Here is a 25,062-nt window from a genome sequence, read left to right as displayed (position 1 = left end):
TTTTGGACTCTAACTAGAGATGTGAAATAAATAGCTTTGTTCTGGTTTTCGTAAAAGAGCACACCTAGAAGGTTATTGTTTTTATGTTGCAGACCATTTTATAAAGTTGCTATTTGTTGACACCAGCTTCTATTGCAGGCTATTGAATATGCATACAATTTTGGTAAGAGAATGAAGATAAGTGTGTTTGAGTGAGGCCCAAATGCAACATCTCACTTTTTGTTTTCGAAATCATGTGTACTTAACTCCAAGAGGTCACCAGCTGAAGGGATGGTACATTTTGATGTTTTTGTTTTGTCACTAAGCTTTACAACTTAAATTGTACCAGCATCATGAAGAAACTTCAATTATATGGTACAAATCATCATAGCCTTAATGTGATTCGTTCTCTAAGTTGTATTCGGTGCATGGAAACAATGAAATATGAATTTGGTTGCTGAGGTACGAAGGTAAGGAAAATATTGCCCCATTGTTTTTCATTTGTCTGGTTGTGGTAAGTCTATTTTAAGCCCGTATATTTTTTTCTACGGTCGTGAATTGTATTCGCATGCACATAGAAATAGAATATTTTTTTATCATTTGAGTGTATTAAAGTTCATGATACACATAAGTTTTTATCACATCATTCAAGGATACAAGACCCAGAAAAATCCAGATAAGATGCAACTTCGCTGTAAAGCCATTACATAGTGCTTCAAAGGGGCATCTCAAAGGCTCTTAGAGAAATTTAATATAGGCGGGTTAATTGGTTTTTCCTTCTCTTTGTTTTGCATCACTATATTATTTTATCTGAAGCCTTTGTAACCTATTTTTTAATGACATTTGGTATACAGGAAACCTACTTGCATGGTATATTATAAATAATAACAAACATGGCAGTACCCAAAGTAGTTTTAGGAGGATACTACTAAGAGGAATATTATGAGGTGCACCGTTGAAAAAAAAACTATTGTGCCATTTTAATTTATTGCATAGTGTAGGCGGCAAAAAAAAATCATTCATCTCGTGGAGAGCCCATTTATTTGGACTTTTGTGGTACTATCAAATGAGAGGTCTTATGTGGCCTTGCTGACATATATAAACCATGATATGGTATACAACTTACATAACCAGGAGTTGGTACATCTCCTAGCGTATAAGGACAACGAATGTGAAGTTCCTCTGCAACATTTGGCCGGAGGCATCGAGATGAACTTATTTTTGATTGAACCATGACGAGAAATATTTTCACACAGTCACCCCAAATTTGTTTTAATTGTAACAATAAGGAGTTATTTAGCACTACACAATCATAACTCGCACATGACATACGCGTTGTGAATTACAATGATGTTTTTACCAAGGTCCCATATCTAAATTTATTGTTCCGTGACAACACGTGCATTCAGGTAGTACTACTAGCAACTTATAACGAGTTGCAATCATGCTTGTTTTTCTTGTGACAATATCTTCAAAGCTAGACCCATTTCTCGGTGTGTCCTTTGTAGCTTTATGTTGGATCTTTTTATCCATACCAAAGCCACGTTGACTCGCTCACTTGGTAGCGACACACGCCTAGAACGAACTAGGCGCTTCGACCTAAGTTCTTCTTACATTATTTACACGAACAAAAACACTCAACAATGACCTAAAACACAGCTCTATGGAGGTCGGGTGATCCGCTTATTTGTGGTTTTCTTTCAGGGGGGGACCTTTTTAGTTTTTTTAGTGGTTTATAGGACAAGTATAATTTTTTTACAAAAATAGGGCGAGTAGTGGTTGATGGTAACTAGGGAAGCTGGCCCAACAGCCTCTCTGCTGTGCATCCGGTCCATCTTGTTGAAAAGCTCAGCCCACATCCAACCGTAGTAAGTGGTTGGGCTCGAGGAGGAAGGGCAAAGGCCCATGAGGAAATGGGAAAAAAAAAGTCACGAAGACGGGGCGTTCCGAGAATCGAACTCGGGACCTCTCGCACCCGAAGCGAGAATCGTACCACTAGACCAAACGCCCTGTTCATGACAGATTTATGTTACGAATCTACTAATACGTTAGCTAAAGTGGAAAGCAACATCATATTTTCTATAATATATATAATGTTTACATTTTTTTACTGCATGCGATATGGTAAACAAGTATTGTGTCTGTTTATATGATATCGAAAAGCCGATTTTTGAGAGCTCATATATGTTGTGTTTGATCCTGATCCGCTATACCCCATATAAGCATCTCAAGTTAAATGCGTATTTTATTGTATGACCAAAGGGTAAATCTTACGCTTTAGGCAAGTTTGTGAAGTATTAGATCCAATCAAGATTTAAACTCAAAGAGTGCTTGTATGTACTCCAAAATCATTACACATCCATGATTGTAGATGTATGTTGCGAGCTTTAGGAATTCAAAAATTGTATTCTAACGAGATGTGCATTGCACGTGCACACTTACTAGTATCATCAAAAAAGAGATGTTTTTTAAACTTCCAAATAGCGATGTTAAGAGTCATCATCAAACACCTTAGACCTGAAACCGACTCTTTGTAAAGAAGCATAATCCGAGCATCCCGCAGACAGATGGTAAAGAGCTGGGAGCGGAATATTTCGCCATGCTAATTATAATTATGAGAGAGCATAGCACATGTTTTGATGGGGATCATTATCCTTTAGCGACGTATATAATGGTTACAAGACATAGATATGTGTTATACTCCCTCCATACCGTAATATATGACGTTTTAGCAGTTCAATTCGAGCTGCTAAAACGTCATATATTGTGGTACAGAGGGAGTAATATACATCGAGTTAGTAAAAGTGAGGTTTTCTTGACTATTTTAGTGTCCACGGGGCATGAGATAAAGGTCGTGTTTAACGCACCTTGGGTTCGATCTGAGCAGATGAAGGAGGAAGGAGGAATTTACATGGGAGTGGGCAGTGGGATTGGGGATATGTTGAGGGAGGTCCACTCCTCTCATTGGTTTCGCTTAGACAATATTACATGATACCTCTCACGCCGGGCAACAACACATAGATATAGCAGACCCCACCCAACAATCCACATCGGAGAAGTTATCAACAAGCGTCACACATTACATGAGACACCCATTGTACCCACGAAGGTACCCCTCAAGTCAATGGTGCTCATCACGGGTAGGGGCGCCCTGTCAGTTGTGCTGTCGCCTTTGGCCAATCAAAGGTGGAAATTCCGACTTAACAAAAAAGGTGAAAATTAGGTTCTCCATCCTGGGCGGTGGCATGAGCTTCGTGGGATCACGACCGGCATTGAGACCAGTAGCCTTGTCGGGTGAAGGCAAAAAGGTTCCCCGTCCCGGCCACATGAGTTTTTATTGGATCGTGGCTGGCGTTGCGGCCGTCGAAACCGCGCGAGACCAAGATCGTGATCGTGTTTGGCCCATCCTGTGCTAGGCAGTTGTCTGCCACGGACTCTCGGTGGGAGCTTTCGGGAGCGGCGGCGTGCACCTCTCGCCGATTCTAGGTGGACGAGCACCACTGACCTCTTCGTCGTTTTGAATAGTTTTTGTACCAAGCAAATTGGACAAGGCATTTAGGCATTGCATGGCGAGATGATAAAAAAAGTCAAGAAAAGAAAATGAGAGAGAGAGAAAATGCGGGTCGCGCTACCATAAACCCCTAGAAAACAAAAGGTTTGGCTTCCATACGTGTTATGCATGCACGTGAACATCCATGCATGCATCCGTCCTGGCCCGTAGGAAACCAGGCCATCTGCTGTCGTCCAGCCCTGTGCATCCGTCCTGGCCCGTAGGAAACCAGGCCCAGCAGCCCACAGCAAACCCTAGAGAGAAGAGAGGGAAGCCGCCTCGCCACCGGTATATAACCCCGCGCAGCCGGCCGCTCCATTCGCGCCGCCAGCAGCCGAGATGCAGATCTTCGTCAAGACCCTGACGGGCAAGACCATCACGCTCGAGGTCGAGAGCAGCGACACCATCGACAATGTCAAGGCCAAGATCCAGGACAAGGAGGGTCAGTTCTTTATTTCTTCTTTTCGCAAAGAAAGATCTCTTCTTTGGCCATGGCCGGCCGGCCGTCGAGCTTTTCTGATTCTTGATTTTCTTGTGGTGTTGTGTGGGCGTGTGTGCAGGGATCCCGCCGGACCAGCAGCGGCTGATCTTCGCGGGGAAGCAGCTGGAGGACGGGCGCACGCTGGCCGACTACAACATCCAGAAGGAGTCGACGCTGCACCTCGTGCTCCGCCTCCGCGGGGGCATCATCGAGCCCTCGCTCCAGGCCCTCGCCCGCAAGTACAACCAGGAGAAGATGATCTGCCGCAAGTAAGAATATTTTACTCCCATCTTTTCTTCGTTTATTACATCTCGCCGATTGCTTATTCTTTGTGATTATGCTCGATTCGTGTATGGACGATGGGATGCGTAGACGATTGAGGGATTGTTGTTGGCTGATTGATTACTCACCCGCCTATACTTTGTCATCTGCGTAGTACCATTCAGCAGTTGATTTTCAATGGCGGGGAGATTTACAGCCCGCCTATACTTTGTCTCCTGCCTCGCACGTTTCAGCAGCTGATTTTCAACGGCGGGGAAATTCCCTATTGTGTTGTGTGGCGCATCATTCTTTGGTTTCTGATTGCTATATTGGCTAGTTTCGGTATAGTTTGTTTGCATCTGTGTTATGCTTGTGCGAGTGTGATGGTTAGAATGATGATTCGGTTAGATGAGCTCAGTCCCCGTACGTCTGATGTTTGGAGTCATACAAACTTGGGTCGGAATAATTATGGAGCATGTAGCCAATTTGCAGAGCAAAGGGACCTGATATAGTGGTGAATCTTTGCATTGAAGGTTGGCAATAACAAATGCAGTTCTCCGTGCCGCTCAGACATCCTCTGCTGTGACGGCCTCGAACAATCTGCTACATCTTGAAGCAATCTAAAAAATAACCTGTAGTCATTTAAATGTTAGTTTGAAATTTTTGGAAACCGATTAGCCAATTTGCAGAGCAAAGGGGCCTGACATAGTGGCGAATCTTTGCATTGAAGGTTGGCGATAACATCTGCAGTTCTCCGTGCCACTCAGACTTGCTCTGCTGTGATGGCCTCGAACAATCTGCTACATAACAAATTAATCTAAAGAAATTATTAGTCATTTCAATCTAGCTTGGAATATTTTGCAACTACACAGCCAATTTGCAGAGCAAAGGGGCCTGATAAGTGGTGAATCTTTGCATTGAAGGTTGGCGATAGCGAGTGCAGTTCTCCGTGCCACTCAGACTTGCTCTGCTGTGATGGCCTCGAACAATCTGCTACATCATTAACAAAACTACAAATTTCTAGTCGCTCAAACTTTTATTTGGAAATTTAGGAAATGGATTAGCCAATTTGCAGAGCAAAGGGGCCTGATTAAGTGGTGAATCTTTGCATTGAAGGTTGGCGATAGCGAATGCAGTTCTCCGTGCCACTCAGACTTGCTCTGCTGTGATGGCCTCGAACAATCTGCTACATAACAAACTCATCTAATTTCTTTTAGTCATTAAACTTAAGTTTGAGAATTTTGGCAATGGATAGCCAATTTGCAGAGCAAAGGGGCCGGATATAGTGGTGAATCTTTGCATTGAAGGTTGGCGATAACAAATGCAGTTCTCCGTGCCGCTCAGACTTGCTCTGCTGTGAAGGCCTCGAACAATCTGCTACATCATAAACAAATCCAAAACATTTGGTAGTCAATCAAATTTTAGCATGGAGCTACTTAACAAACCAATCCAAAAAAATATATTTGTCATTTCATTGTTGGTAGGAATATTTTGGAAATGGATGGCCAATTTGCAGAGCAAAGGGGCCTGATTTGGTGGCGAATCTTTGCATTGAAGGTTGGCGATGCAGAATGCAGTTCTCCGTGCCGCTCAGATTTTCTATGCTATGACGGCCTCGAACAATCTGCTACATGTTTAACCACTCTAAAAAATATGTAGTTATTAATACTCGTTAGTCTGGAAATTTTGGAAATAGATAGCCAATTTGCAGAGCAAAGGGGCCTGATATAGTGGCGAATCTTTGCATTGAAGGTTGGCGATAACAAGTGCAGTTCTCCGTGCCGCTTAGATTTTCTGTGCTCTGATGGCCTCGAACAATCTGCTACATCATGAACCTAGAAACGTGTGTTAAATAGTTTTTGTTTCTTGTCATATGACACATTCAAGTTACTGTCCTTGGCTGATCTTGGATTGTTTTCACTTGTTTGCAAATAATTTGCTTTCTGTGTATTGTTCTCAAACAATTGTTGCGTTGGCTGGAATGATGATCCAATTAGATGTACGAGGGGTCACCTTATGAGCTACAACCATTTGAGGCATAAATTCTGTCTGACCAGCCAATCTTCTTGAAACTTGAATTCTCTTGTGCCAATCTTCTTGCATTTTGTTCCGATTGAATTCTCTTGTCAGTTACCATGAATTTGTGTCTCCCTACTTGTCTCCTATAAAGATTTACCATTTAGCATAATTGCCTGCATCCTTTGTGATTTGTCATATCAGCTAAATTCCTGTTCCATCTTTCCTCAGGTGCTACGCCAGGCTGCATCCAAGGGCTGTCAACTGCCGCAAGAAGAAGTGTGGCCACAGCAACCAGCTGAGGCCCAAGAAGAAGATCAAGAACTAGAGCTCGTAAGACTGTCATCGCCGCTTTCGTTGTCTGGATAAATCAGTAGACATAAAATGTTTTCCGGTTATCGTTTTGCTGCCCCTCATGTCAGGATGTTGAACCTTGGTTAACTCTAGCTGAGTACTTGGCCTCGTTTTAATGTCAGAACTGAAGTGAACCTTGGCAATTATTGTGTCTGTTAATGTTCATCGTTACTTGTATGCCTGTGTGCTTGTGTGAAGTTAACGTGCTGTCAGTAGGAACTTTTTTTTGTTTCTGGAGCAATTCTCTCATGGCAGATAGCACCATGCGTGGACAAATTTGTCCACTTGATTTCAGAAATTCAGAACAAAATAATATGAGCAACAAGTCCAGTACGGGCTTCCAAACAAAAACACACAGGTCCAGACTTTACAAATCTTCACATTTGGGAACAAATTTCAGAACTTGGAAAGCCTTTTTGGATTCAGACAAGTCCTGCTCTGAAGGTTTTCAAACATTGTTGATTGTTTCAGTCATTGTAAATGTGTTCCGAAAAAAAAAAGATTTCACAACACAAACTGCTACAATGAAGATTTATAATGAAGGACCTGAATTTGGAGTGATGCTGAAACCTAAGTACAGCACATAATGTTGCTTGTTAATCCGAAATAATAAAAACCTACCTTATATGCATGCGAATGTTCCTTGGCTAACTCCCACTTCAATTTTTTTGTCGGACCCCCTATTTTCCTCCTAAATGTCCGCCCAATCAGTGCCGGGTCAAAAAGGGCTGACCCAACAGGACCCCTCAGTTTCTTAGAAGTCTATCGGCGTACCTTAAACCCATCTTAAAAATCTAGGAGCAATATGCGGCTGCCCCGGGCACCTCCCTCCACGTCATAGCCAGCCCGTTTGACCCCACATGCAGCCACCCCCCACCCCCTCTCTCTCTGGATGAACTCGAGAGGAACCGGCACTACCGGTCACGGCGCAGGCGAAGGAGGAAGCGCATCGCGACGACTGAAGCTATAAAGGAGGGCTTGCCGGAGCCCGCGACGACAGCGGCATGGGCGGAGTTCCCTTGGGCATGAGGCGCGCCACACGGCTGACCTGGCCTCCGCGTGCGCACCGCCGCGCATGCTGGCTTCCATGTGTGTGCTGGCCTGCGAGGCCGCTGCGCATGCTGGCCTTCTTGAACTGGCATCCGCGGCCGCACTGGCCACCGCGAACTAGCTCGCTCGGAGGCAAGAAGCCACACCACATCTCGAGCGCAACAGCCTTTGAATCACAGGTGGACGCGCGCGAGGCCGCGGATGCGCGTCCGGGCGTGTTGGCCGGCCACCCAGCCACACGTGACAACCACGCAAGTATAGGGGACCGCAACCGTTTTCAAGGGTAAAGTATTCAACTGAAATTTATTCTTTCGACACAAAGGGAGTCAAAGAATATTTGTAACTATTAGCAGTTGAGTTGTCAATTCAATCACATCCAGGGAACTAAATATCTGCAGTAGAATGATCAGTAGCACAATAGTATGATAATTTGATAGCGATAGTAACAATATCAATAGTGAGAGTAACAGCAGTAGCAACAATTTTGTAGCAGTTGTAACAGTAGCAGCAACAATAGTAACCTAGCAAAGATCAACATGTAAAAAGTTCGTAGGCATTGGTAGGCATTGGATCGATGATTTCATTGGATAATATTCATCATATATATAACAACCATAACCTAGGGCGACACAGAACTAACTCTAATTCATCAATGTAATGTAGACACATATTCCTCTATAGTTATACGTTCTTATGGAAAAGAATTTGCACGACATCTTTTGTCCTACCCTCCCGTGGCAGAGGTCCATAAGGAAACAAAGGGATATTAAGTCATCCTTTTAATAGAGAACCGGTACCGGAGGAGCCGAGGAGGAGTAGGTCGTCGCCTCCTTCGTTGCAATGTCGGTTTCCTGCTGGGCGGTTTTGGTGGCTGGCCGAGGGACGGATATGAGGCGGCCCGGAGCCCGGCCCACCGTTGGCCCACCCCGACCCCACAAACACCCCTGTCTGGCAGAAACCCTAACTCACTCCGCTCCGCTCCCCTCTCTGACGCTCTCGTTTCCCCAATCCGTCAAATCCCTAGTGCCGACAAGCATGTCCAAAACCGACAGCCACTCCGACGGCAGCTTCGGAGACAAGGAGGAACTGGCGCTCTGTATCACGCTCGAGCGCTCGCGTGTCGATACGGGCGGCAGCTCCGTGTCCCGTGCGACGCCACCTGCCGCCTGTCGCTGCAGCGCCGACCCTTCCCGACCCGCGCATGGATCTGCGAGGCCTGCCCGATCTGCTCCACCCGCCCGACGACCTCCTCCCCTCCGACCGCTACTCCGTGCGGGCAGCATTGGGTTCTAGTACCCGCGCCGCCGACGCCGTGGATGTAGACTCCGGAGTCGAAGGCATGTGCCGCCCGCCGCAAGAGGCAAAGGGCAAGGTAGATGGCGGGCGGGTCCGACGGGTCTGTGCAGTCCGCCCACCACTGCCAGGTGCCCGACGAGGAGGACTGTCTCTTCGAGTGGGCGTGCCACCGGTCACTGACTGAGGCAGAGACGAAGGCCCGACGGCTCCGGAGGCTCAACGCCGAGCAGCTCCGGCTCGGCATTGAGCAATATGAGCGGGAGGTGGCGAGGGTGGCGACGAGGGTGGCCAAGCTCAAGCACAAGCAAGACCGCGTCATTCGACGCTTGCAAGGCTACATCGTCATCTCCGATTCCTCCTCCTCCGAGGGGTCCGACGTGGACCCACCTCCTGCTCCGGACTCCTACAGTTGCGCCGGCGATCGGAAGGGCAAAGGGCCGGCGAGGAAGTGGTGAAGATCCGTCTTAATTTCAAGTTTTTAGATGTAGTTTGAATTTGTCCGCCGTATTATGTAAACTTTGGCTATCTTTTGATGATCCGGCTGTGATCTTTTGATGAACCGAATGTGCATTTGTATGTCCGCTTATGATCTACGTAGTTTCTATTGACGTTGCAAGGTTTAGTATGAATATAGAGGACGGAATATGAGATACGCGGGTGCAGAGGCGCAGATATAGGGAGTGCCCGGTCAGTGTCCGCGGGCGTGCTCTAATGTTCGTGATAGCTAGATCCATTGTTTATGTCATGGCCGTGCTAGCTCCACTGTCATGGCACAGCACGGCCAAGCTGAAGCATCCGAAGCTAGCTACCTAGCTCACGCGCGGCACGCACACAGCACACCACACACTCTAGTACTGCATGCAAAAAAAGTAATTTTTTTTTAGAATTTTCAGTCAACTGATCTATAGCTGGTCCCTAATTTCAATGATATTGCAATACCGTGGCAGCACAAGATCGATCGTGTTAAACATTGTAAACATACACGGTAGAATATAAACCGTATATGTGTTATATTTGTCAGGGTGTGTAGGCGTGCGTGTTGTGTATTCGGTTAGGTCTCTGAGATATGATCTTATCTAGTTGTTAGCTAACTTGGAGATCAATCCGAGACCTAACTAACCTTGTATCTATTCCTGGCTTCGGCCCTTATATCAACACGCACGCGTCCCTGCATTGAGCACACGCTTAACCCTAGTTTTCACATGGTATACAGAGGCTATCTTTTCCAACACATCTAGATGTCGAGCTCCTCCTCATCCGTCGCCATGGCCACGCCCTCCATCGCCTCTCTCGGTCACACCATCACCGAAAAGCTGACCCGAGAGAACTTCCTGCTGTGGAAGGCACAGGTCTTGCCACACATCAAGGGGGCGGGGCTGATGGGCTATCTGGACGGCTCGATCAAGGAGCCCGCCGCCGTGCTCCACTCCGAGAAGGACGTCGCCGGCAAGAAGGAGATCACATCCTCGCCGAACCTTGAGAACGCTGTGTGGGTTACCCAAGACCAGCAAATCCTCACGTTTTTGATCTCATCGCTCTCCCGTGAGGTTTTACTACACGTCAGCTCCCACACCACCGCCGCCTCGATCTGGCCTGCTGCAGAGCTTCTCTTCGCAGTCAAGGGTGAGGGTTATCCAGCTCCGCTCCGCCATCAAGCACACCCGCAAAGGGGACATGTCCGCCGCTGCCTACTTCACCAAGATGGTGATCATCTCCGACGAGTTGGCAGCCGCAGGCAAGCCCCTGGATGAAGACGACGTCGTCGATCACATCCTGCAAGGCCTTCTCCACGAACCCGACTACAACGGCTTCGTCTCGACCATCTCCACCCGCACCGCCACCGAGCAGCCAATCGGTCTCAGCGAGCTCTTCTCTCTGCTGTTGTCGGCTGAAGCCCGCATTGCCGCCCAAAACACCGCCTTCCACTCCGCCAATCTGGCGGCACGGGGTGGAGGTCGCGGCAACGCAAGGGGCGGCGGCAACAGTGGAAGTGGCTCCCGCGGCTACATCAACAACAACGCGGGCGCTCACTACCCTGACAACCCCGGTGGTCCACGGCAAGGAGGTGGTGACCGCGGTGACCGCGAGCGCGAGAAGTGCCAGATTTGCAAGCTTGAAGGGCACGGCGCATGGCGCTGCAAGAAACGCTTCGATCGCAACTTCAACAACAATGTCCGCAACCCCGCAGGAGGCGGTGGTGGTGGAGGACACCGCTCGGCAAACGCAGCCCACTCCTACGGAGTTGATACCAATTGGTATCTCGACACTGGTGCAACAGATCACGTGACGGGAGAACTGGAGAAACTTGCGTTTCACGACCGCTACACCGGCACGGAACAAATCCACACTGCGAGTGGTCAAGGTATGGACATTGCCCACATTGGTCATTCGGTTCTTACTACCCCTCATGGCTCCTTGCAACTGAATAATATCATTCATGCTCCTCAAGCCGATCAAAGCCTACTTTCTGCTTATAATCTTATCAAAGATAACAATGCTTTCTTGGAAATTTACCCCGATTTTTTTTTGCTAAGGATCGGGCCACTCGGAGAACCATTCTTCAAAATAGGACTAGAGGTCGCCTGTTTCCTGTTTCTGGCCGCCATGATGCTCCTCCTCGACAAGCCCTCAGTGTGGTCAAGCAATCTACTTCAAGATGGCACAAACGCCTAGGGCATCCTGCCTTTCCGGTGGTCCAGAAAATTCTTCGAGATTTTAATCTTCCAGTATCGAATAAACAAGATCATCTTCTTGTGTGTGATTCATGTCAGATGGCCAAGAGCCATCAACTTCCCTATTCTCGCTCTACTAGTGAATCAAAGGATCCTTTAGAGCTAGTTTTTTTAGATGTTTGGGGTCCTGGACCCGTTTCTGTTGGCAGACGAAAGTATTATGTCACTTTCATTGATGATTTTAGTAAGTTCAGTTGGATCTATTTGCTTAAGAATAAATCTGATGTGTTTGCAAAGTTTCATCTCTTTCAGCAACATGTTGAACGTCTTTTTGATTGCAAAATTCTTGCCATGCAAACGGACTGGGGCGGTGAATATCAAAAACTTCATTCGTTTTTTGAGCGTATAGGCATCACTCACCATGTCTCCTGTCCACATGCTCATCAGAAAAACGGATCCGCTGAACGTAAACACCGCCATATTGTGGAGGTTGGTCTCTCCCTTCTTGCTCATGCCTATATGCCTCTAAAATTTTGGGACGAGGCATTTCTCACGGCGGTGTATCTCATAAATCGTGTTCCTAGTAGAGTCATCAATAATCAGACCCGTCTTGAGCATCTTTTTGGCACTAAACCAAATTACACCTTCCTTCGCACTTTTGGTTGTGCCGTCTGGCCCAACCTTCGCCCGTTCAATAAACATAAGCTTGAGTTCCGCTCGAAACAGTGTGTGCTTCTTGGGTACAGTAGTCTTCACAAAGGCTACAAGTGTTTGGATGTTGCCACTGGTCGTATCTACGTCTCCCTTGATGTGGTTTTCGATGAGCAAGTTTTTCCCTCTGCAAAACTTCACCCCAGCGCCGGCGCACAACTTCGTAAAGAACTTGTTCTTCTTCCCTCCCATCTCCTGCCATCACCCAACTTTGTCCTCGGGGGCGTAGACAATGCTGATGATCATGTGTCAATGCCCAATAATTCCTTTGATCAAAACTCTGCTGAAAGTGTGCAGGATAATAGTGCAAACATGGAAGAAAATCTGCATGATTTTATGCAGGCCACGGAGTCTACATTTCCAGCCGCAGAAGATCTGCATGCTGATCCCGGAGTGGATCAGGGCGGGATCCCGTCGGGATCTGCTACGTCAGGCACGTCAGGCGGATCACCTGCGGGATCCGCGCCGCTGCCCAACCCGCGGGCTGCGCCTGTCGCGGGACCAGGTGGGTCCCCTCTGCATGGCGTCGGTCGGCCACCTCCCGCGCCTGTGGCGGACCAGGTGGGTCCCCACTGCATGGCCTCGGTCGGCTGCCCTCTGGGACGAGCGGGGCTGCCCGATTGGGCGATCGTGCTCCATCGCCTGCCGCGTCGCTGATGGCTCCAAGTGGCAGTTTCGGGGAGGCTGGCGCGCGCCTCGATGCTGATCTGCTTCAGCCATCACAGGAGCTCCAACAGGAGTCCTCTGGTGGATTTTCTGCGGATTCCGGATCCGCTGTGTCTTCTTCTTCAAATCGTCTTCAACATCATATCTCACGTCCAGCTCCGCCTCCTCCTCCACGGTCCCACACCAGGTCACAGAGTGGTATTATTAAGCCTAAGCTTTATAAAGATGGTTGTGTTCGTTGGGGCTCCTTTTGTGCCACAGGTGAACCGCGCAAAACTTGGAAGAAGCTCTAGGAGAACGTCGGTGGAAGGAGGCATGGATGAGGAATATGATGCTCTTATGAAGAACAAAACATGGCGGTTGGTTCCTCCAGTCAAGGGGAGGAATGTCATTGACTGCAAGTGGGTCTACAAGGTCAAGCAGAAATCTGATGGCACTGTTGACAGGTATAAGGCATGCTTGGCTGCCAAAGGGTTTAAGCAAAGGTATGGGATTGATTACGAGGACACGTTTAGTCCTGTAGTCAAAGCAGCTACTATCAGATTAATCCTCTCAATTGCAGTGTCTAGAAACTGGTGCATTCGACAGCTAGATGTAAAGAACGCGTTCTTGCACGGTGTTCTGGAAGAGGAAGTGTTCATGAAACAACCTCCTGGGTATGAAAGCTTAAAGTTTCCACGTCATATTTGCAAACTTGATAAGGCACTCTATGGATTAAAACAGGCACCTAGGGCTTGGTATTCTCGATTGTCATCAAAGTTACAATCTCTAGGGTTCTCTCCTTCCAAGGGGGACACCTCACTTTTCTTTTATCATCGGCATATGATTACCATTTTTATGCTCATTTATGTTGATGATATTGTGGTTACAAGTTCTTCACCTAATGCTGTTGAAGCCCTCCTCAAGGACTTGGGAAAGGAGTTTGCACTTAAGTACCTTGGTAGCCTTCATTTCTTTCTTGGAATTGAGGTAAAAAATGTTAAGAATGGGATTATGTTGTCACAAGGGAAATATGTGCAAGAAATACTTCAGAAAGTAAGCATGAAGGGTTGCAAGCCTTCATCCACGCCTTTGTCTACTTCTGAAAAACTGTCTCTTTATGATGGAGAAGCACTTGGAGCAGAGGATGTAACCAGGTATAGGAGCATTGTAGGAGCACTTCAGTACTTGACTTTGACTAGGACAGATATTTCTTATTCAGTAAACAAAGTTTGTCAGTTCTTACATGCCCCTACTAGTGTGCATTGGACAGCAGTTAAGAGGATACTTCGATATCTTCAAGGAACCAAGGGTCATGGCCTCAGACTTGGTAAGTCAGATTCAATGCTAGTAAGTGCCTTTTCAGATGCAGACTGGGCAGGCTGTCCTGATGACAGAAGATCAACAGGAGGCTTGCAGTATTTCTTGGAGGTAACTTGATATCTTGGTGTGCTCGCAAGCAACCCACTATTTCCAGGTCAAGCACAGAGTCTGAGTATAAGGCTCTAGCCAATGCCACTGCAGAGATTATTTGGGTTCAGAATCTGCTGACAGAATTGGGTGTTTGTCATCCAAAGGCTGCATCACTTTGGTGTGATAATCTTGGTGCTACATATTTGTCTGCTAATCCCATCTTTCATGCCAGGACTAAACATATTGAAATAGACTATCACTTTGTTCGCGAAAGGGTGGCAGATAAATTGTTGAATATTAGCTTCATACCTACTGGAGATCAAGTTGCAGATGGATTCACTAAGCCTCTTACTCTTAAGCAGCTTGAGGCCTTTTGACGCAATCTCAACTTGGATAGTTGTGATTGAGGGGGAGTGTTAAACATTGTAAACATACATTGTAGAATATAAACCGTATAGGGCAGTACTAGGCGCACCGCGCAGCCGTTTGATTAGGCCCACACCAACCGCTTGATTCGCGAGTGAATCGTTCTCCATCTCTACCGAACACTTGGTCAACACAATCCATGGCCAAGGAACGTGGGACTTGGCCGGCGGTGATGCTCCAGCCCCCACCGAGCCGTGCTCGCTGCCAATCAAGCCGCCGGCTCCAGCAAAACTTACGCCTCCCTCGCCGCAGCACAACCGTGGCCTAGTAGCTTCATCCGTCTAAGGTTGCAGGAAAGTTGCCTCGACGTTCCAACACGGCGTCGCTCCCTTCAACCTCGTCGCCCCGCCGTTGCACCTTGGTGCCTCGCCGCCCCGCCATTGCAGCTTTGTCCTCGTCGATGGTTGTAGCAAAATGCGCCAACAGTTGTAGCAGTGCGGCTGCCGGTTCCAGCAAAAATAACAATGCCCCCACGTCGTCTCCAGCAAAAGACACATCGATGGAAAAATGTTGGAACCAGCGAGATGATTTGCTGGAACCGCATCTCGCAGATGCTGGAACCAGTGGCCGCATTTGCTGCAACCAGCCAGTCACCTCCAGCAAAAACCACGGCCAACGGGTGTTGGAACTAGCGAGATTTTGTGCTGGAACCCATGCCCGCGTTTGCTGCAACCAGCAGTCACATTTGCTGGAACCGGCCATGGTGACCGCGGTGCCTGCGGTGACTACTGAGTCCCTGTTGCTCTGCTGGCAGGGGTTGTAGCTCCTGGCCTCAACGGTTGCGGCTCCCCATGACGAGGTTGCAGCTTCTGCGCGCCAGTGGTCCCAACATCCCGTGGTCATGGCCCCTGCTCGTCGCGTCGCCGTTGTAGCTCACCCCACGGTGACCATCGCAGCTCGCCATGGTCGCGGATCCAGCAAAGCGGCGGGCTCGGCCGACGCAATCCAGGAGGAAGAGGCGAGCTATGGCGGGAAAAGCGGTCTGAGAGAGAGAGAGAGAGAGATAGAGGGGAAGGAAGGGCATGAGCTCGGCTGACACAATCCATGGCGGTCATGTGGTAGGTGGAGCCTGGGACACGCGAGAAGAAAGGGAGGATGAGGCTACGCGAAGAGATAAAGCAAGAAGAGGAAAAGTGGTCGATGGGGACACACGCGAAGGTAAAATAGGGCCGCTCGATTGAGATGCATCCAACGACCCGCGCGAGGCCGGCGGAAATTTCGGCCGGCGCCCCGGCTGGAAGCGTTTCCCAACCGTATATGTGTTGTATTTGTCAGGGTGTGTAGGCGTGCGTGTTGTGTATTCGGTTAGGGTGTGCACACGCTTAACCCTAGTTTTCACAGATCGTTTTAGCCGGAGAGGTGTGATTCTGGACCATGGTCCACCCGCACCCACGCTCGGTGCCGTCCGATTAATACTACTTCCATGGGGATACGAGCCAGCTTATCACTCAAACTTTAAAGATTAAGCTAATTCTAGAACAGTACGGGGGACCATGGATATGCCATTTCTTTTCTGAATCTACGTGGGCCCAAGCAGTACCCCAATGCTGATTTCCCTCCTGGTTGTCCCATGCAAATAAACCAATTAGTATATTTTTGGATATTTATTTGTAGAATAGCTACAGTGCACGTACGGTACATCGATGTTTGTATGTGTGTTCATGTTATTTTTTCATGCAAAAAGGATACTTTTGTGTTCTTAGAAGAAAAACCTCTTGTGCTTTCAAAAAAGAAAGATTTCACGTGCTTTCACATAACTATCTCTATCATGTTGTTGCTATGATTTTATTTTTCAAGAAATTACTCAAAAGATATGGATGACCCAAATAACCATGTTGATGTACAGACATGTAAAAAATGAATAACAATGATGTTGCACATAACGAGGCAATACAAAATGTTGAACAGTGAGAAAACTAGTACATGCACCGATGCAAAGTTTCTATTTTTATTCCCTATGGCACTTGCCATGCAGTAGGTTTATTAGCAACACTGGGGCTGTTAAACCGTAGTTGATGATTCTTGCCATAAAATATGAAAGACGTTAGGCTCAAATCCCTAAAAATGATGAACGGCATCGAGTATAGGTGCGGCCGAACCATGGTCCCAAGCAACATTACTGTTTAGCCGCTTTCGAGATCCCAGGGAGGCTATAGCAAAGCAGCGTTGCTACGTTGGAAGAGCGGACAAGCGAGTGAAGGGGCCACATGCAGGTCACCATGCAATGCAATGCAAGCCTGTCTGCAAAAGGTTAAAGTGAGCCAAAGTGAGCGAAGACCCCCTCTTCGACGACTGCACATTTGGCAATATGGATGCATCTACGCCGGGTGGAGATGGGAATTGACGAAAAGCCAAAAGCTGCCTCGGGCTTGGAACCAACCCCCCCAAAGAGAAAGGGCCAAAAGCTATCAGGGGTGAACTGCTAGCTCTTCTGTGTACACTGCCTGTGTACGTACGTCCTCCAAATCAACATGGGCTCTAAACTTGTGTTGTTTTAGTTCTTTCGGTTGGCTGTGTTTTCGAGTCTAATACGGTACAAGTTTAGACTATTCGGCTATTACATTGCATTGGTTCTGGCGAATGCTGCCCTGTCTCAAAAGTTCGCTTCGATCGTGATCTTTGGAGTAGTAGAGTTGGGCACTAGGGGCTCAGCCCCTAGTGCCCCTATAGCCTGAGAGATTATTCCGATGCTGCTCTCAACCCGCCCGAACTTTAGATCTTCCTCCTTTCCGATGGTGGCCTGACAAGAAAGCAGAAATGCAAAGTTTACCTCCCATGCATGTTGGACCCTGGATGCATGCCTGCCTGCTTGTGTTCCAAGATCCACCCCAACTATTGCGTGGGCTCCCACATATCTATAGCATAAATATGGCAGGAAGAGGGCATCCACATTCTACTCAAACTTCTTTTTTTGAGGGAACACACATTCTACTCAAACTTTAGTCGGCCGTCCGCTCCCATATATATAGCATATCGGAGCTGAGAAAGAGAGGGTCCAAGTTGAGGGCGTTTCCTGCATGCCATATATATGGCGGGGCACCATTGCGCTGCCGTCTCCGTCGACCCCATGCCGGACTTGATAACTGAAAAGAATCGGCTGGAGAGACGCATCTTGCAGTTTCCCCGCCGCCTCAGCCGCGACGGCCATGCCTCGACCATCGAAGCTCTGGGAGAGTTTCTTGCCAGGTTCAGCGGCCAAGGAGAAATCCCTTGGCTCCGCATCTACGACTCCTACCCGGCCTGGCAACAGCAAAGTAAGTAGTACTACTAGATAGCACTCTTCCCGCTCCGATTAATGCTACCTTGATCGACAGCGATCTAGGCCCGGGAATGCTTGCTTACTCAATGATACATGCTTGATGCTTCCCAGCCTCTCAACTAAAAATTATCAGTATTTCACTCCCTAGCACTAACCGCAACATCAGCAGGTGAGCAGCAACTAGCAAGCACGCACGCCGCAGTAATTAAGCACAAACTAACAGCCAGCACACACGCACTCAGCAGCAAGCACACCCAGAATCAGCACGCACAAAGCACACCCAGAATCAGCTCGCAGCAAGCCAGCAAGAGCGGGAGGACCAGAGACACCACCGGAAGAGAGCAGAGATTGGGAAGGGGCCGGCCGGAGGATACCTTGTTGGTGACGGCCAACAGGCGGCGGCGGCGGACACTCCAAGCGGCGGCGAGGCGAGTCCAGATGCCCGCGACGGAATCCAGGCAGCGGCCTAAATCCTCGATCCAATCTGCTGCACAACAAACTGAGAGAGAGAGAGAGAGAGAGAGAGAGAGAGAGAGAGAGACAGAGAGAGAGAGAGAGAGAGCTGGCTGTTTAGGGTTACGACCTTCTTTTTTTTGCGGGAATAGGGTTACGACTTTGCGAGTGGTGGAGTGGGTTTCTCGTGTCTCCGGCGTGTTTTTTTTCTTGAGGGGATGTCTCCGGCGTGTCGGCGGCGTATCGGCATTTTTTTCTTTTGTTTTAAATAAAAAATCACAATACCTCAGGGATACTCGTATCGCCGTAGCGGTGACGTACAGGACGGGGCATATATATGGGTGCTTTCGTAGCGCGCATATATATGGTTTCACGTTCACCCTTGGATCTGAAATGCATGCATGCACACTGGATGGTTTGGACTTTTGGCTAATCATCATTCTGACTTCCGCCTCACGTATGTCCTGACAGGTGGCCTACTGAACCAGGAGTGGAGCAGAGCTGCTCTGTTGCAGAAAGCCATGGTGTTCTTCACGCTAATCACCGTTCAGGGTGACAATGGCGGTGCCATTAGCAGGAAGGCATTGGGAGGTGGTGCCAAATGGAAGAGCACGGGGGCATCCAAGATAGGGCGAGAATTTGTTCTTGGCAAACTCTACTTCAAAAGGGATGGCGAAACAACGCGCAGGTCCAGAGAGCAAGGGTTCACTGCTTTCGAGTTTCACCTCCCGATGAACCTCTCGGTACATACATACATACATACATACGTACATACATACATACACACACAACTGCTTGCCCACACTTGACTGCTTCAATTCGAACTGCATGCATGCATATCATCATGGACGTACACCCTCATCCTGGTTGCTAGCTAGCTTTTTTGTTGGTGCAGAATATTGCATGCAAACTAGCTAGCTACCTTTTTTGTTGATAGATCTTGCAAGCAAGCTAGCTTAGCTTTTTTCGTTTACTGATCAGCTTGGCTTGCCCGGCCAGAACGAGTGCATACACATGTAGTACTGCCTGGCTTGCTGTACATGCCTTCTCTTTTTTGCTATACTATCGCATGCTCAACAGTGCCACTTCCTTGACTCATTTCCCAACACCACCGGTAGCACCTGCGCGTTAATTTTGGTCTCCATATACCCTCAATAGACATTTTTGGTCTCCATATTAGGATCCGCGCGCATAAACATATAACCAAACCGACGATTTGAACCTTCCTACTTTCCGTGATGAGATATTCGAAACAAGACTAACATTGGACAAAGTTTAGCCTAATTTGACTTTTCCCCCCGAGAGTGTTTTTTCTTGAGGAAAGTGACAAAATTTGAATGTCGGTGTTTCTAGACACATTTTAGACCTTTTTTTTAGGGATAGACACATTTGAATGTCGGTGGTGCTCTCGAACGTCCCTCATGGGCTGTTTCTTAACGAGCCCAGCCCAGCCCAGCCTTTAGAGACACCAATCAAGCCCAGCCAGGCAGTAAACAAACTCTTCCCCCGTCTCGTTTCCTCACGAGCCCAGCCTTGCACAGCCCAGTCAGTAAACTCCCTCCCTCCTAGCTCGTCGACCTAGGGCCGCCGGCGGCGGCGGCCAACCCAACCCAACCCAACCCAGAGATAGCTCCGCCCACCCCGAACTCTAGTTGCGTAGCAAGGGAGCAAACGGCAGGCATGGAGGCGCCGAGGATCCGGTCGGGCGATGCATTTTGTGTGCAGTAAATCGGTGATTCAGCCATCTACTTATGAAAGTATATACTATGTGCTGATGTTTCATGTTTGATTTTAATTTCTAGCCCCGCCCCCGAGTCGCCATCTGCGTGCTGCATCCTACGGACTATCACCATACCGTTCGGGATTTGAAGGATTATACCCAGAAGGTGAAACATTCTCTGTTCATTCATATGGATTGTAGACCTCAAGGAATTTACCTCACCATGCATTTCTGTCGGCTCATTTAATTAAACCTAAACCAAACTGCATTGATGCATTTCAATGACGACAATCCCATTTATTTTTTGTCAAATCTGTAAGTGGTGTTCACCTGTACTATTCATTCTGCGAGCCACATAGCAGAAAAAAAGTGAGATTGATTCCACAGTTTCGCTATAAAATAAATGATCTCAACAACTTCAATATGATCTTAATTTATTTTTGAACACGGTTGAACTAGATTTCTTGCATACTCAGTACTGAATCTACTCTCTTCTTCCAGGGATGCTTTCCAGGGAGATATCAGGCAAACCTGCAGGTGGTGCAACATGTGCCACCAATCAATCAAGGTATTTATATACTTCCTCCGTCTAGGTGAATAAGTCATCCGCGTAGTTCTAGGTCATCGATTTGAGGAATTAAATATGTGTTATATGTCATGATAAGTATATCACTAGATTTCTACACGGATGTAGTTTCTAAATATATATTTTTTGTCACATATAATACATATTTAGATAGTTAAATCATCGACCTAGAACTACGCGAATGACTTATTCACCGAGACGGAGGGAGTAGCATAGTATCATACTTGATGGTCATCCTTCAACAATTTAACTCAAATAGGCAGTAGGCGCCAACTGTATTTTATTGGAACAGTAATGATCTTTGATCTAGGTACATAGAAAGCCCTCATTTTATATACGTCCATGCCTAATTCTTGCAAAGTATGAAAAATATGTACATCGATCTGTTCTTTGATTTTTTACTTAGAATTTCGTGTACTGGTACATTTAATTTCTGCAGACACATTTAAAACCCCAGGGGTTGATTTTAGCCACATTGTATGTAATATTTGATAAAGTTAATAAGGTAAAAAGCATACGCCTTGAACTCTAGATGTGTAGTAGAGACATCTACTATCTGAATACATGGTTGAACATAAACCAATCACTGCAGAATGATGAACTAAGTGGTTTATCAGTGATAAAGATAGCCACCATGTTGTTTTTCTCTGTCCTCCTATATTGTGGAATTTAATCTGGGCTATATAAAATAGCTCCAATTCTCTGTGCTGTGGCCTATTAAGTTGTATGGTCTTACAATGGCAAAAAATTACATGCTTTACTACCTTTCTTGCAGGCCCCTGTGTTGCTGGTACCGGATTCATGAATAGTCCACAGGTTGATTACACCAGTAATCTACTAGCTTCTAACAGTGAGGTAACTGTACTTTCTGACCATTACTAGTTATTCCTGCCTGGAGTTCAATTTCATGTGTAACCTGCATGTTTTCCTACATATATATATATGTAACTACGCACACCTCTAAGCGGTACTCCCTCCGTAATATAAGGATCACTAAAGTAGTGATCTAAGTGCTCTTATATTTCTTTACAGAGGGAGTACGTATTATCTCTTGTAAAGGTAAAAGAAGTTTTAGTAAGTAAATTCTGGTGACACATATTTTCATGAATTTTCTTAATGGTAATGGGGTAAGAGAGGTGGGAATGCACTTACCAATCATGCTAAGAACCAAGGCTTTTACTCTTTACTTGTCATGTGTACATGGGTCCAGAAATGGTAATTAGGACGGGAAGAGAGTGTTAGCAGCAGTAGCATTAGTACATGCCATCTTAGATAGTACTATGATTTTAATTTATTTTGAAATAACACTGAACTAGATTGCTTACTCAATGTTGAGCTCACTCTTTTCGATTCAGAGAGACATTCTGGGAGCAAATCAAGTGGACCAGATGGCAGTGCAACATGAGGGACAATATTTAGGTAGGTATCCATAAGAGGGTGTTATTTTTTCTCTGAATGCCCTTTTTGACCAGTCATAAGATAGCTATATTGTTTATCTCTGCCTCCTATATTGTGGAATTTAATCTGGGCTATATGTAATAGCTCCAGTTCTCTGCGATGTGGCATATTCAATTGCATGGTCTTTCTTATACTGGCAAAAAGTTTACATGCTTACCTTGTTTGCAGACTCCCATGCTGGATTTATGAATGGTCTACATGTTGATTACACCATTAATAACACTGAGGTAACTGGTCCATTCATACCAATACAAGTTACTCCTGCCTATAGTTCAGTTTCATGTGTAACATGTTTGTTTGCCTAGATACGTATGTACCTATGTACACCTCTAAGTAACATAGTTCAGCTTCATGCCTTACTTTATTACCTTGTTTGGCAAGAGGGTGGTATCAAGAGCTCTGCAAATACAGAGATGGGAATGCTTAATTGGGAAATCATGTTCAAAAGTAAGGCATGAAGTCCTTCAATGTTCTGGGTGTACTCTGGTAAACAATATGCAATTCAAATGAGAATGGAGTATTAGGTTATTAACACGCACGACTAGCCTACGCATTATGAGATATCATGCATTCTATTTATACCATGTTATAAGATTACTGAAAATATTGTGAGGTGATATATCTCAACCCCATGCACAATCAATACTCCTTCACAGGTCTTACTTGATGACAAAACCAGCAATACATGCCCTTTTCCTGTAGAGGCGACTGATACTGTGTAGTATGTAATTGTATACCATGTTTGACCCTTCAATTTTTTTTACTGTATGATAGTGACTATATGTATTAAAAAATTATGGAGTAATCCTGGCCATTATCATTTATTCGCAGAGTTCTGGATACAATCCTCCTGCCGGAATACAGATGGATATACCATCCAACACTTATCCTATGAATGACGACATGTCTTATATGCCATCGGAAATTAATATGGTATGCACACTTCATCTGTAATTTCCCTTGCAATCATAGTGGAGGTGATATCTGCTTTTTAAATAATTCTCAACTTGGTGCTGTCCTTCAATACATAGCTAGACATCAATATATATATAAGCTTACTCCACTCTTACCTATCATTAACTTGCTAGTTCCAAACTTGATTCATTGATCGAGGCTGAAAGTGCTTCTATTTTGTCATATCAAATCTCAACTTGGTGCAGTCCTTTACTACCTAGCTAAGCATCAATAATTCAATATACACACAAGCGGTTCAGAATTATTATTCTTCACTCAAGTCCTAACTATATATAGTTAACTTGCTAGACATAATTGCCCGATCTTAATTCACGGATAGAGTCTTAAAGTGTTACTGTTAGATATCTGTGTGAATTAATTAAATTATGTGGACCATTTCTAGTATCTTGATATTGTTACTATCCTAGCAGAATAAGATTTTTTTTGTAGGATCATGGCGAGAATTGTCCGATGATTACCATGTTTTAGTTGCCACGTATATTGAATTGAACTGACCTTTGTTGCAGTTTGGTGGACAATATTCTCATGTAGATGCCATGTCAATCCAGAGCGACTATTGCAATACTTCGTTTTGGAATGGTAGCATGCCTGCTCCAATCCAGGATGCCACGGTATGCTTCCTTACTGTTGAGAACATCACTTTTTAAACCGACAAGTAATTTACATCGGGAAACAAATAAGACATAGATGATCCTTCCGTGTTCTGATCTCGTTGGTTATCGTGTATATACCATTATAAGATTACGATAAGTATTGATAAGTCATGATACCATTATTATAAGATAACTATAAGTGTTGATAAGTGATACATCTCGACCCCATTCTTGATTAATTGCAATACTACAAAATTGGATCTGGCAGCCGATATTGTGTGACTTCTCACATGTTGTTTTCGTTATACAGAACACTTGTTAGTAGCTAAGTTAGCGTACATTATTTGCCAAGTTAAATTTTTTGCTTGTTGATAATCTGCTTACAGCTGCATTTCGCAACATAACAACTTGAGTTTGAACAGACTAGTTACAGCCAGCCATCGATTCATTCCTCTGCATCTCTGGATGAACGTTTTGATCAGCTCCTATTATTGGAAAACAACTCAATGCCCGAGGTACTATAATCAATATGCATCCTCAGTCTTGCTGCATCACCGCATATTTGTTTCTCTGTCAGTAACATAGACAACATTCAAGTATATACAGTCTTGCAAAACAAGAACAGAAGTTTGTAGGACTGTTTTAATTTCCACATATTAGAATTGAACTGAGCATACATTTCCCCTTGTTTGCAGCCTGGTGGACAAAATTCGCATGCTGATGGGACGTCAACCCAGAACTACTACTACTACAATCCTTATTGAGAGTTTTGAGATTGTGATGTGCTATATGAAGTATTTGAATTATCATGTTTTTCTTGGATAATCGTGTCCTGTTCCTTGGACAATGCTATATATGTAATAGTATTGATTGATGGACAAGTACACGTTGTTTGCTTGGAACGATCTCTATGTTCATGTCTTCCATTCATTCCAAAATGTAGTGTATATTTTGTTTCCTAAAAAGTCAAACATTTCTATGTTTGACCAAATTTAAGGAAAAATAATCAACATCCACAGTACAAAATTAGTATCATCAGGTTCATCATGAAGTGCACTTTGATATTTTATTTATTTAGTATTTTAGATATTGGTATCTTTGACTTTTTGAAAAACCTAATATGCACTACATTGTGCAATGGAGGGACTATATGATGATGTTATT

At 45.8% G+C, this 25,062-nt stretch overlaps 2 protein-coding genes and 9 non-coding genes across 12 annotated transcripts; 10 read left to right on the top strand and 1 right to left on the bottom strand.

Moving 5' to 3' along the window:
* Positions 1-1,917: 1,917 nt before the first annotated feature.
* Positions 1,918-1,989, bottom strand: TRNAP-CGG (transfer RNA proline (anticodon CGG)). The gene has a single exon. It is a non-coding gene; the product is annotated as a tRNA-Pro (tRNA).
* Positions 1,990-3,784: 1,795 nt separating this feature from the next.
* LOC109774320 (ubiquitin-ribosomal protein eL40z fusion protein) lies at positions 3,785-6,818 on the top strand. Its single transcript, XM_020333045.4, has 3 exons — positions 3,785-3,971; positions 4,090-4,279; positions 6,519-6,818. The coding sequence occupies exons 1-3, from the start codon at positions 3,869-3,871 to the stop codon at positions 6,613-6,615; spliced, it is 390 nt and encodes a 129-aa protein (XP_020188634.1). The 5' UTR covers positions 3,785-3,868; the 3' UTR covers positions 6,616-6,818.
* LOC120963659 (small nucleolar RNA snoR86) lies at positions 4,763-4,881 on the top strand. The gene has a single exon (XR_005755410.1). It is a non-coding gene; the product is annotated as a small nucleolar RNA snoR86 (small nucleolar RNA).
* Positions 4,960-5,078, top strand: LOC120963660 (small nucleolar RNA snoR86). The gene has a single exon (XR_005755411.1). It is a non-coding gene; the product is annotated as a small nucleolar RNA snoR86 (small nucleolar RNA).
* Positions 5,154-5,271, top strand: LOC120963664 (small nucleolar RNA snoR86). Its single transcript, XR_005755415.1, has one exon. It is a non-coding gene; the product is annotated as a small nucleolar RNA snoR86 (small nucleolar RNA).
* On the top strand, positions 5,346-5,464 carry LOC120963662 (small nucleolar RNA snoR86). The gene has a single exon (XR_005755413.1). It is a non-coding gene; the product is annotated as a small nucleolar RNA snoR86 (small nucleolar RNA).
* On the top strand, positions 5,537-5,655 carry LOC120963661 (small nucleolar RNA snoR86). Its single transcript, XR_005755412.1, has one exon. It is a non-coding gene; the product is annotated as a small nucleolar RNA snoR86 (small nucleolar RNA).
* Positions 5,787-5,905, top strand: LOC120963663 (small nucleolar RNA snoR86). Its single transcript, XR_005755414.1, has one exon. It is a non-coding gene; the product is annotated as a small nucleolar RNA snoR86 (small nucleolar RNA).
* On the top strand, positions 5,982-6,100 carry LOC120963658 (small nucleolar RNA snoR86). Its single transcript, XR_005755409.1, has one exon. It is a non-coding gene; the product is annotated as a small nucleolar RNA snoR86 (small nucleolar RNA).
* On the top strand, positions 6,242-6,334 carry LOC120963681 (small nucleolar RNA Z266). The gene has a single exon (XR_005755431.1). It is a non-coding gene; the product is annotated as a small nucleolar RNA Z266 (small nucleolar RNA).
* Positions 6,819-20,092: 13,274 nt separating the features above from the next.
* LOC120962360 (uncharacterized) lies at positions 20,093-24,800 on the top strand. Of its 2 annotated transcripts, XM_073497309.1 has the most exons (10): positions 20,093-20,266; positions 20,369-20,452; positions 20,788-20,854; positions 21,648-21,727; positions 22,228-22,291; positions 22,499-22,557; positions 23,162-23,263; positions 23,812-23,916; positions 24,321-24,413; positions 24,594-24,800. In XM_073497309.1, the coding sequence occupies exons 4-10, from the start codon at positions 21,674-21,676 to the stop codon at positions 24,660-24,662; spliced, it is 546 nt and encodes a 181-aa protein (XP_073353410.1). In that variant the 5' UTR covers positions 20,093-20,266; positions 20,369-20,452; positions 20,788-20,854; positions 21,648-21,673; the 3' UTR covers positions 24,663-24,800. The 2 variants fall into 2 exon arrangements, with proteins under 2 accessions (XP_073353410.1, XP_040242079.1); XM_040386145.2 differs by lacking the exons at positions 20,093-20,266; positions 20,369-20,452; positions 20,788-20,854 and having other exon boundaries at positions 21,535-21,727.
* The last annotated feature ends 262 nt before the right edge of the window (positions 24,801-25,062 follow it).

Source organism: Aegilops tauschii, chromosome 4, assembly GCF_002575655.3.
Source record: "Aegilops tauschii subsp. strangulata cultivar AL8/78 chromosome 4, Aet v6.0, whole genome shotgun sequence".
In the NCBI taxonomy this organism is placed as follows: domain Eukaryota; kingdom Viridiplantae; phylum Streptophyta; class Magnoliopsida; order Poales; family Poaceae; genus Aegilops; species Aegilops tauschii.
The sequence above is the reverse complement of the archived record's forward strand: the minus strand, read 5'-3'. Positions and strand labels throughout refer to the sequence as shown.